Source organism: Arachis stenosperma, chromosome 2, assembly GCF_014773155.1.
Source record: "Arachis stenosperma cultivar V10309 chromosome 2, arast.V10309.gnm1.PFL2, whole genome shotgun sequence".
Classification (NCBI taxonomy): domain Eukaryota; kingdom Viridiplantae; phylum Streptophyta; class Magnoliopsida; order Fabales; family Fabaceae; genus Arachis; species Arachis stenosperma.
Window position 1 is genome coordinate 116,055,925 of NC_080378.1, and position 12,640 is coordinate 116,068,564.

A 12,640-nucleotide genomic window follows, 5' to 3' on the forward strand; every position below is an offset into this window, starting at 1 on the left:
CCAAGAGAGTAGTTGCGTGGTGTTGTAGGCTATGGTTTCTCTGCTTCATATCTTCTGTCTTATATAACTACTAGGTATGGGCCACGCACCTCAAGCCTATTAATCTAATCATATATGCTGCCAAATTATTATTATTATTATTATTATTATTATTATTATTATATAAATCCTATGTATACATGATAATAATTTAGATATAATTATTTTTTTGTGAAGCTGTTAATTGATAATTATTAAATAATTTAATATATTTGACTAAATTATTATATAATATTTTTAAATTATTAACATCGCTATGAATATATAGTTACATACAACCAGGACGGATCCACCTATATAAGGGCGGGGCACTTGTCCCATTGAATTTTAAGAAAACAAATAATAAATATATATGTGTATTTGTAATGCCTCTATTATAATAATATATTTTCTTCTACATTTAAAAATTTTTTATTTATATGTGAAAAAAATTATACTATTAAATATTAATACAATGATAAAGATTATTGTATTATATAAATTAAAAAAAATATAAAAAATAATTTTTATTTAGTTAATATTAATCTACTTTAGTGTTTAGATTTATAATTTAAAATTTAGAATTAAAAATTAATAATTTTAGGTGTAAATTTTAAGATAAATAGAATAATTTTTAAAAATTAGCCTAGGCTAAAAAAATTAGTTAATTCCGTAAAAAATAATTTATAACATAAATATTATAGAGTGTTAATTTAATAATAAAAAATATTTGAATAATAATTTAATAAAAAAAGAGAAATTGTCTATAACTAGCTATAAAAGAATTGTGATTTGTTTGATTTTTTAATTTTTATAATTTACATAATTTTTTATTGTCCCCTCACATAATTATATTGAAACATCGAAGTTAGTCTATTTAAGTTAGACTCTGTATATATATTTTTTTAATGAACATTCCATAGTAATAGACCATTGCAAGAGTGCATAATGGAAGGCAATAAGTTGGATCCATCAAGATCAGGGTGGAAGGTTTTGTTACTTTCATTATTGGTGTTTAAGGGGACAAAAGAAGCTCTACGAAGCTTTGTGTCTGAGACATTTTGAACCAACAGAGCAGTGGGTGGAGGGTTGTTATTGTACTTGGAATATAAACGACAAGTGTGTGAATAACAGAATTTGGGGTTGGAGATGATTGACAGCCATTTCTTGCACACGCACTTGCATTGAATCGCTTGTTTCACTGGCAATCGGAGAAGGATCTCCGTTAAGAGATCCATGTCTCGTATCACAGTGTCACATGGACTCTCCATTCTTTACGAAACCAAGAGAGTAGTTGCGTGGTGTTGTATGCTACGGTTTCATTCTCTGCTTCATCTCTTATGTCTTATATAACTACTAGGTATGGCCCACACACCTCAAGCCTATTAATCATATATGCTGCCAAATTATTATTATTATCTATGTGGACATGATAATAATTTAGAGGTAGTTATTTTTGTCTTAAGCTGTTAATTAATAATTATTAGATAATTTGATATGTTTGATTAAATTATTATTTAATAATTTTAAATTATTAATTTTATTATAAATATATATAGTTGCATATGAACTTTTATTATATATGTATATAAAAAATTAAAAACTAAATTACATCATTTATATATAGATATATGTGTTGTTTAATTTATTTATTTTTAAAATATATTTTATATTATTAAATATATTTTATACGTGACTTATTTAGTAACTGATTTTTATATCAACATAACGTGAATGTTACTATTATTATTATTGATAAATAGTTACTTGTATGTCTCACTAAAATTTTTGTATAAAGATAATAATTAAAAATTATTAAATAATTCGACGTGTTTAACTAAATTATATAGCATAATACGTATTAATATCTTAACTATTATTTTTACATAAAAAAATCACATATATTTAACTAAATTATTTAACATAACACATATGGATATGTCAATTATTATTTCAACAAAAGAGACCATCATTAAAATGATCTTATTTAATTTAATGTATTATGTATTATTAAAATAGCATTTTTTCAATTAATAGTAATATATTTTTTGATTTATTTTATTTAATTCTTTTAAATGCGTTAATTAATTAATCATTTATTTGATTTGATTGAGATAAATATCAAATTATTTAATATTTTATTTGACCATATTAAATATAACTAATTAATTATATTAATTATTTGATTTGATTGAAATAAATGTATTGATTTTTTTTAATTTGCATCAATTTTTTTTCTTATATATTTTTGAGAGTGTTAATTATTTATTTTATTTGATCATATTAACTATAAGTCTATAACTAATTAATTATATTAATAATATAATTTGACCACATTAATTAAACTATTTAATTATATATATAATTTGGATCTTCTAACATTGAAAATAATGGGGAAATGATAAATAATATTTAATCACCTTAAGATTATTTGATGAAATTCACTATTAATTTAAAAATATTGACCACTCATTTTTATCATTTGGAAGTGAAGCCTCTCTACTTTATTTAGAGAATTCATGTGATGCATGATATTGGTTAATTATATAAAGAACATATACTACTTTGTTAAGTTTTTATGTTTGTACCTTAGATATATTTAGGATATAATATTTATTTAACACACATATTTTTTTGTGTTTAACAATATCTTAAATAAAAAATAGTTTTTAAATATATTTAGATAACTTAAACTTTATTGTTAAAATATTTAATTTTATTCTTATATTATATTTTTAAAATAAATTTAAAAATATTATGTATTATTTTTTATCGAACCAAAATTTATCTTAAATGTTTTACAAAAAAATATACTTAATATAAATAAAATATCAAAATATTTATAATTTATTTAAAAAATATTTTATGTTTTATATATACGTACGTATTTAAAAAATGAAATTAATGTATCCATGCTTCACATATAATTATATATATCCAAAAGAAGAATATGCATGAATCTTTGAAGTCTAAAATTAGAGTAAGATATGAGTCAAATGTACAATTTATTGATTTTTACATATTTAGGCTAGGATCATGATCAAAATAAAATCCAAAATGAGGTATGAAAAGATCAAAATAATCATTTCATATAGAAAAATAATATACAAATATACAGAAATAAGTTATATTTAATAAGAATTTTTTTATTATAAATTAAAAAAATTATTTTTTCTAAAATATAATTAATTCTTATGTATTCCCGTGTACTCTAAAATGTATACTGATGTTTAAAATTAAAATATTTTTTTAATTTATTACAGAAAAATATTCTATATAACATGCATAACAACAAAGATCAGATATCAGAGTTGGATGCTAATTATTATTAGGAGGCAGTTGGTCTTCCATCAAACGTTCAATTTGACCGAAGATTGACACAACTGGGTCTGCAAAATTAGTAGCCCTTTGACAGTTGCGGAAATCGGCCTCTTACAGCCAGCCGAGCATTTCATAATCTATGAAGACAACAACTGTCATGTCATCATGGTAATTCCTCCTCTCTACAGCAGGAATATCAATTAGTCGAGCTTTTATAATAAGTCTCTTTTTAATTCCATTTTTTAGGAAGGTGTACACAAATCAGACTTTTATGTGGATTATTTGTTAGATTATTTTTTTATCAATAATAGATATAGATTTATTTATTGTAATTTTTATAGTGAGAGTACATAAAGAATACATAATATATAAAATGTAATAAAATAAACTCAGTTGTTAGTCCGTTGAAAAGGCGGTTCTCCAAGAAGAAGAAGCTTCATGGCCATCATGGCCATCATAGACACCATTACCACTACGATCTTCTCTATTGTTGGTGGCAACCGCGAAAGAGAACAATCCGGAAGAATGATGCATCAGATCTTTTGTCCACAACAATGGATCTTTGCAACGGTATTTCTGCTGTCCACGGACAGAACCAGTTTTTCGATAAAAACCATCTTCAATTATTTTGGGTATATTTAGTTTAGTCTTAGAAATACTTTAAATACTTTCAATCTTATTGAACGTTAGAATTTTTTATTTGGCTAATTTTTTTCTCTAAATACAACCATGATTTTGGAATTTAACTCTAGTTTATCTAAAACAACAAATTATAATTTTTGCGTTTAAAATAAAAAATTAATTAATTTTTTTTAATTTTACCATTCAATCTCATTTATAACAAGAGATATCAGGAACAATCATCAAAATTCTTGAATTTTATTTTTCATGGTTATACTTTACAAACAATATTTTTAATATTATTGTTAGTACTTCTTGTTAAATTTTGATTTTTTATCAATTATTTATTTATTTTTTTCGTTAATAGCATGAATATTTTTGTTTAAAATTTTTTTATGTTCACTAATATATATTTTTGTATTTTTTAATAGAATTTTCAGTACTTATTATTCATATCAATTTTTTAATTATTTTTATTAATACTTTTTTTATAGAATTTTATCATATTTTTATTTGACTTTGTATAATTTTTACTATACATTCTTAAATTAGTATATATTTTATTTAATATTGTTAATTTTTATAATTTAAATAATTGATTCTATTAGAAAGATCTAATTAAATACAAGAATATTAAAGAAGAGTACTGATAGAGTACTAAATTTTAACACATATATTTAAATTCTTTTAAAAAAAATTATAATAAAAAATATTAAAATAATATGATTTTGAATGATATAAATTTATATATTTTTAAATAATTTTTATTTAAATATAATTTTAAATAATGTACTCCAAACAATATTTATTTTATTATAATTTATTTTGATATAAAATTACTTAACATAAATCACATTAACACCAACTCACTCCTTATTAAAATTAAGTTTGTAAAATAAATTTGATATAAATTTTCATTAACAAATTTTAATCCAAACACATATTTTGAGGTCTTGGAATGAATTTGAAAGAAAAAAAAATTACTAAGACTGCATTCCATTATTAACAACTATGACTTACAGTATTTTCATTGAGAATACTATCTTCTGCCTTCCCTGTTAAAAAATGAAGCAAATTCTTAGAATATGATCTATGGATAGTAAAAAAAACTATGACCACCCATAACGCATTGGATCTCTACTTAAATTACAAAAACTGTTATATAATTGATGTACTCCTTATTATTTATTGTTCATCATTATCATGAGATAAAAAATATCCTTTATCAATCTAATTGAAACGTAAAACGTTCTCTATATTCCTTGCTAATGTAAAAATTGCTAATACCAAAAAATCAAAGAGAAACCATTCTAACAAAAACTTATAACTCAATACATACATAGTATTCAATTAGTTTTCTTTCTAATCAAAGTGTTGGACAAGAGTAAGATTGTGTTAGTATTAAACATGGGTTTAAACACAGAAAAAAAAAGGTTTTGTTAAGTTGTTAAACTTATCCCAACATTGTCCATTATAACATTATTAATCCAAAATAATAAACATGAGGAACATAGATCATTGTGCCTGGAAAAATATGATACTAACCAATTAGGGTTGGCAATGGGTAGGGTAGGGACCCTATCCTATCTTATCTGTGGGTTGAAAATTTTATTAAAACTCTATTCTATTCTACTTACGGGTTGAGAATCTCTCAACTCTAATCCTACCTGCACCCTAAAATTCTAAACCTTACCCTACCTTACCCTACCCGTAGAAATATCAAATTTTTTCAAAGTAAATTAATAACAAAAAAAATAAAAAACTAATGCTCTAAATTACTAAATTAACTAACTAGTTTTAGTGATTGTTCATTTATTGTAAGTCTGTACCCTAAACTCGTACCTTACCCTACCCGCAGGCATACCCGGACCGTACCCTATCCTACCCGAACGGGTTGGACTGGATTAAATACCCACGGATAGGATATGAATTATCAGCCCTATAACCAATTAAACTAATTTTATTTTCTATCTATATGGTACTAATGCTTTTATAAAATATCTAGAGGGTTATATGACCCTCCATTGCCAAAGAGAAGCTCCACCTTTAACAACACCTATACTCAAAGACTGAAGAGAAAAGTTGATGAAAGGCTCTCTCCACTTTTCTAAGTGAGAACAAGATGGTATCAATCTCTCAAACAATGCGAAAAGTCAAAAACAAAATTTGAAATTACTCCGGATATTTCCAATTATGTTTATAATATAATGAATTATTCTTCACATACAAGTTATTTACACATACAAGTTTATACAAGTTATTTATATTATATTGTTTAAAATTTTTTGGTGTATGTGTATTGATAAGTTTTGTATAATTCAAAATTCTTCTTCTTCTTTCTTGCATTATAAAAGTGAATTTTATTAAATTAGGGTTAACTTGTATAAACTTATATGTCAAAAAGACTTGTATATATATGTATAACAATTCTCTATAATAATTCAAGTTAGTTGTTGCATGTTTTCAAATCATAAACCCTAAACAAGGCACAATAAAAAAACGTAATTACATATGGCATACCTTGATGACTTAGCACCAATTTAATTCTCATCTAACAAAAAGAATATTATAAAAGATAGATTACAAGAAGATTGTCTTTTAAAAATTTAATACATACACCTAGTAAGAAATTATAAAAATTGCATAAACATACAAAAAGAGAAATTCTTTTGACAAAATTTTGTTTGAACAATGTATATTTAGACACATTATGTATGTGTAGCATCTCCTTCCAAAAAAAAATTCATGCATAATGCAAATTAAAAGATAAAAAAAGATGAATCTAACTGACAAAAAAGATTGTCTTTTAAGATTTTAATACATACACCGAACTGGTTTACACGTTTTTAATTAAATATTTCTAGTAATTAATTGCAGTGACTAATTTTATAGTGTTTATATAGTATTAATTATTCTAAAAAGTTTAATTGTTCTGTTAGCTTTTATTATTATTATTATTATTATTATTATTATTATTTTACATAAATCCTATGTGTATATGATAATGATTCCGATGAAGTTATTTTCGTATAAAACTGTTAATTGATAATTATTAGATAATTGATATATTTAATTAAATTATTATCTAATAATTCTAAATTATTAATTTTACTATAAAAATAACTGCATAGAAGATATAAGTTTTCATCGAATGTACATAAAAATTAGAACTATAAATACATACAGCTGCATATGAGCTTTTACGATGTGTATATAAAAAATTAAGAACTAAATCAATCATCAATTATTTATATATAAATACATGTATTGTTTAACTTATTTATTTTTAAAATCTATTTTATATTGTTAAATGTATTTTATACATAACTTATTTAGTGATTGATTTTTATATTAACATAACGTGAATGTTGTTATTATTATTGATAAATAGTTACTTATATGTCTCACTAAAATTTTTATATAAAAATAATAATTAAAAATTATTTGATAATTCGACGTGCTTAGCTAAATTGTATAGCATAATACGTATTAATATCTTAATTATTATTTTTACATTAAAAAATCACATATATATAACTAAATCATTTAACATAATACATATGGACATGTCAATTATTATTTCAGCAAAAGAGACAATAATTAAAATTATTTTATTTAATTTAATCTATTATGTATTATTAAAATCGAATTTTTTCAATTAATAGCAATTTATTTCTTGATTTATTTTATTTAATTCTTTTAAATGCGTTAATTAATTAATTAGTTATTTGATTTGATTGAGATATTAACTATATTAACTATAACTAATTACTTAAAAATATCAAATTATTTAATATTTTATTTGACTATATTAACTATAACTAATTACTTATATTAGTTATTTGATTTGATTGGAATAAATGAATCGATTTCCTTTTAATTTGCATTAATTTTTTTGTCTCTTATATTTTGATTAATACTTTTGAGAGTGTCAATTATTTATTTTATTTGATCATATTAACTATAACTAATTAATTATATTAATAATATAGTTTGACCATATTAATTATAACTAATTAATTATATTAATTATTTATTTTGACTAGAATAAATAAATTAATTTTATTTTAATTTGCACAAATTTTTTCATCTTATGTATTTTGATTAATAGTTTTTAAGAATGTCAATTAATTCTTTATTTGATTTGATTGAGATAAATATCAAATTATTTAATATTTTATTTGACAATATTAACTATAACTAATTAATTATATTAATTATTTAATTCGACTGGAATAAATAAATTATTTTGTTTTAATTTGTATTAATTTTTTTGTTTTATATATTTTGATTAATTATTTTTTAGAGTATTATAATTAATTAATTATTTGATTTGATTGAGATAAATATTAAATTATTTAATATTTTATTTGACTATATTAACTATAACTAATCAATTATATTAATAATTTGATTTAGTTAGAATAAATAAATTGATTTTGTTTTAATTTACATTAATTATTATATTTAAAATTATACAATTATTTTAATAATAATTAACAAATATTAAATAAGATTATTATAGACTATTTGAATTTATTTTTTTATTATTTTTCAAATATTTTTCTATTATGTTTATGTGAAATTATTCTAATAATTTTCTTGTGTATATGTTATATGAGTTTGTTGATTATGATTCTTTTGTTGTTGACCACCTTGTTAAGTATTACTCTTTCAGTGTTGATCCAATAAATGGTAGTAATTATGAGAGAAATTGACACTTCTGTTAAGAGATCCATGTCGTCTCCGATCACAGCGTCGTATGGACTATCCAATGTTGATGGAACCAACAGAGTTGCCAGTGTGCGGTGCTGCGATTTATGCGTGGCAGCTATATGTGGTGCTGTAGAAGACCACGGTTCAATTGGTTTTTCTATAGTTCTACTTCATATCTATCTTATATAACAACCACTTATGGGCCCACACACCTCAAGCCCACCATTTTTTTTTGAAAGCAAACAGCTCAACACAATAATAATGGAGCAATCAAAGTCATCCACACTAAAAACAAACAAACTTAACAAGAAATATAACAAACTAAATTCGTCCCTATGTCATCTCCGGCATAGCCATCAATAACTAAAGGGATCCTCACCGCTCCACTCGTTAGCACTATTCGAGGACATGTTGATAATTTCTTTGACTCCTTTGCTTGTGTGCTGAAAAATCCACCTATTCCTTTCCAGCAATAGGTTCCAGACGATCGCGCAGAAGCACCTCAACCGGTGGTTACGCTCATCCATTCTCCTCGATCGGTTCTTCTGTCCACCTAAGAAAGTGCTCTTTCATCGATCCCGGATAAGACCATCGTCGGCCAAAGGCTGAAATCCAAGCACTCCACACCTGCCAAGCAAATACACATCCTAAAAACAAGTGATATACATCTTCCACCTCGTTGTTACAAAGAACACAAGTAACATCTTCCTGACTGATGGTTCCAAACCGGCTCAACCTGTCCTTTGTATTTACTCTTCCTATCAGAGCAAACCATACAAAAAGCTCTACTCTAGGCGGAACCAACCCCTTCCAAACAGTCCTGATGAAGCTGTAGCTAGTTACCTCCTCTGGGATCAGTTCCTCCTGCATCACTTGCACAAATGAGTTAGTTGTAAAAACACCTCGCCTATCATATTTCCACACCACTCTGTCCTCTCTGTTTGAAACTAATGTCACAGGTCTCAAAACCTCATGCAGTGCACTCAGGAGTTCCAACTCCCATTGGAAGAGCTCTCTCCTCCATTGGAAGTTCCAAATCCACTCAAACCCATCCCAAAACCCGCACTCCCCTATAACGGATCCACATTGGTTTGAAACAGAGAAAAGCCTCGGGAAGCGATCCTTCAGAGATCTACCAAGTAACCATACATCCTCCCAAAATCGAGTCCGGCACCCATTACCAACCTCCATGGACAGGCCTGCGACCATCTTATCCCTTAAATGTTGATTCATGATTTGTAACTGGCAGATATCCTTCCATGGTCCCCCTCTAATAGGTAGTTCTTGAGTCGACAGTGGCTCATTGGGATTTAGATTATGACAAGAACATACTACCTTATTCCATAGTGTGCATTCTTCCTTTGCAAATCGCCACCACCACTTAAACAACAGCGTTGTGTTGCGAACCATAGCATCCCCAACTCCTAGCCCACCTAATTTCTTCGGCGCCTGCACCACGTCCCACCTTACTAATGCCATACCAGTCCTCCCTTCTTCTGAACTCCACAGAAATCGTCTCTGCAGCAAAATCAATTTCTCAGCCATAGCTTTCGGCATCTTGAACAAGCTTAAATAATATACTGGCAAGCTATTCAACACTGATTTGATAAGCACTAACTTTCCAACTTTGTTTAGCACCTTGGCTTTCCACAAACTGAGTTTCTCCTCCACCTTGTCTATTATAGGCTTCCATGTCTTCACCAACCTCGGATTAGCTCCTAGAGAGATTCCAAGGTATTTAACTGGAAGGGCATCCCCCTTACAACCCAGCAAGTTACACATACGCTCGACCCATTGTTCCTCACAATTAATTGGGATCAGGCTGGACTTATCAAAATTGATACTCAGGCCTGACATCAACTCGAAGCATCGCAGAAGCCTCTTGTAATTCTTAATAGTCTCCTCTTCTTGTGGGCAAAAGAGGATAGTGTCATCAGCGAACTGAAGGTGTGACAATGCTACACTATCTCTACCAACCAGCAACGGTGATATACGACCGTTCCTCACTGCCTCTCCAATCATTCGATGCAGCACATCCACAACCAGTACAAACAAGAACGGGGATAGTGGGTCATCTTGTCTCAAGCCTCTTTCCATGTTGAACGGTTTAGACGGCGAGCCGTTTATCAATACCGACATAGACGCAGTAGCTACACACTCCATAACCCATGCTCTCCATTTATGCCCAAATCCCATCTTTTGCAGCACCATGTTCACAAAGCTCCACTTGACCCTGTCGTATGCTTTTTGGAAGTCAAGCTTGCTTAGGGCAGCCTCTTTTCTCCTCAGTTTAAGCCAGTTAACTGTTTTACATGCAATAAGCCCCCCATCATGGATTTTCCTTCCCTGTAAAAATGCACTCTGGGTCTCTCCTACTAATGCTGGCATCACTGATCTCATCCTCCTAATCAGCACCTTCGAAATAACCTTATACACACACCCCACTATACTGATAGGTCGTAAGTCTTTAATCTCCTTCGCACCTATGAATTTAGGTGCCAGCGCCACCCAAGTGACATTGGCATCTGCCGGTAACCTGGCCGTCTAGAAGAACCCCATCACTGCAGCCGTGAATTCAGAACCAATCTCCTCCCAACATCTCTTGATGAAGTTTATGTTGTATCTGTCACACCCTAGCGCCTTGGAGGACTCACAGTCCCACACAGCCTCTCTGATCTCCTCGGCCGACGGCATCACTTCTAGAGCCGTTGCATCCTCCTCATCTATTTGAACCACCAATCCATCTCTGAATCCCATACTAGGAGAGTCCTTCTGATGATATAAATCCTTATAAAACTCTCTGATAGCAACCTTTATTCTAGCCTGATTCTGAACCAGCCTGCCGTTGATAACCAGAGTATCAATCCTATTGTTCCGTCTTCTTGCTGAGGCTATATTGTGAAAGTATCTTGTATTTCTGTCCATATCGTTCACATGCCGAGACCGCGACATCTGCTTCCAATGTACTTCTTTTCTCACATACCATCGCTCACAACCAACGCCTTTCCTCTAGCCTCCAGTGTTTCATCATACACTCATTATTGACCATATCATCAATCCTCTTGATCTCTTCCTCAAACTTTATAATCTTCTTATCCATCTCACCGAAATTTGCCTTATGCCATCTTCCCAGTGGTTTTGTCAGTGCCTTCAATTTATCTGTGAATTGTAGCTCCCCCAAACCTCTCCATTCCTCCTTTACCATCCTGAGAAAGCCCTCGTGTGTAAACCACGAATCAAGGCTCCGGAATGGCCTCGGACCACCTCGCAGCTTCCTACCCTCCACTATTAGTGGGCAGTGATCTGACAAACCCCTTGGTCCACCTCGCAAATGTGCCTCTGGGAACTCTTCTAGTCATTCCAAACTAACCAAAACTCTATCTATGCAGCTGCAAGAACGCCCGCGAAACCATGTAAACTTCTAGTCAGTGAGCGGCAGATCCACTAATTTCATCTCCTGTATCCAAAACTTAAAATCTTCCGCAGACCGTGTCAAACCAGTAGTACCTCTCCGTTCCCCTGCATGTACTATTTCATTAAAGTCTCCCATAAAGCAGAACGGAACCTGACATAACCCCGCTATATAGCTCAACTCCTCCCATACATGAATCTTCTCATCTCTATCATGTGCACCATATACCAAGACAAACGCACAGTTGAAACTATTTTTTAATATCACGCCTTCCACACACAACCACCTCTCTCCCTTATAGCAGTTATTTAAGTTAAACATCACCTCGTCCCAAATTAACAATAGTCCACCAGATGCCCCATCAGAGCCTACATATTCCCAACCTGGACTACCTTGTCCCCATATTCTTGCAACGTCAAATCTTGTCACTATCTGCCTTTTAGTTTCAATCAGACCTAACATTTGTACCCTATGTTTATTCCTTAGGTCCTTCACCATTCTTAACTTCCCATCTCCCTTCAACCCCCTAACATTCCATGAACTGAATATCAT

At 28.9% G+C, this 12,640-nt stretch overlaps 2 protein-coding genes across 2 annotated transcripts; both read right to left on the minus strand.

Moving 5' to 3' along the window:
- Positions 1-923: 923 nt before the first annotated feature.
- On the minus strand, positions 924-1,289 carry LOC130963533 (putative F-box protein At1g50870). The gene has a single exon (XM_057889635.1). It carries the CDS (start codon positions 1,287-1,289, stop codon positions 924-926), a length of 366 nt encoding a protein of 121 aa, XP_057745618.1.
- A 10,376-nt stretch (positions 1,290-11,665) lies between these two features.
- Positions 11,666-12,640, minus strand: LOC130963534 (uncharacterized). Its single transcript, XM_057889636.1, has 2 exons — positions 12,184-12,640; positions 11,666-12,027 (listed from the first exon to the last, which is right to left on the minus strand). The coding sequence occupies exons 1-2, from the start codon at positions 12,638-12,640 to the stop codon at positions 11,666-11,668; spliced, it is 819 nt and encodes a 272-aa protein (XP_057745619.1).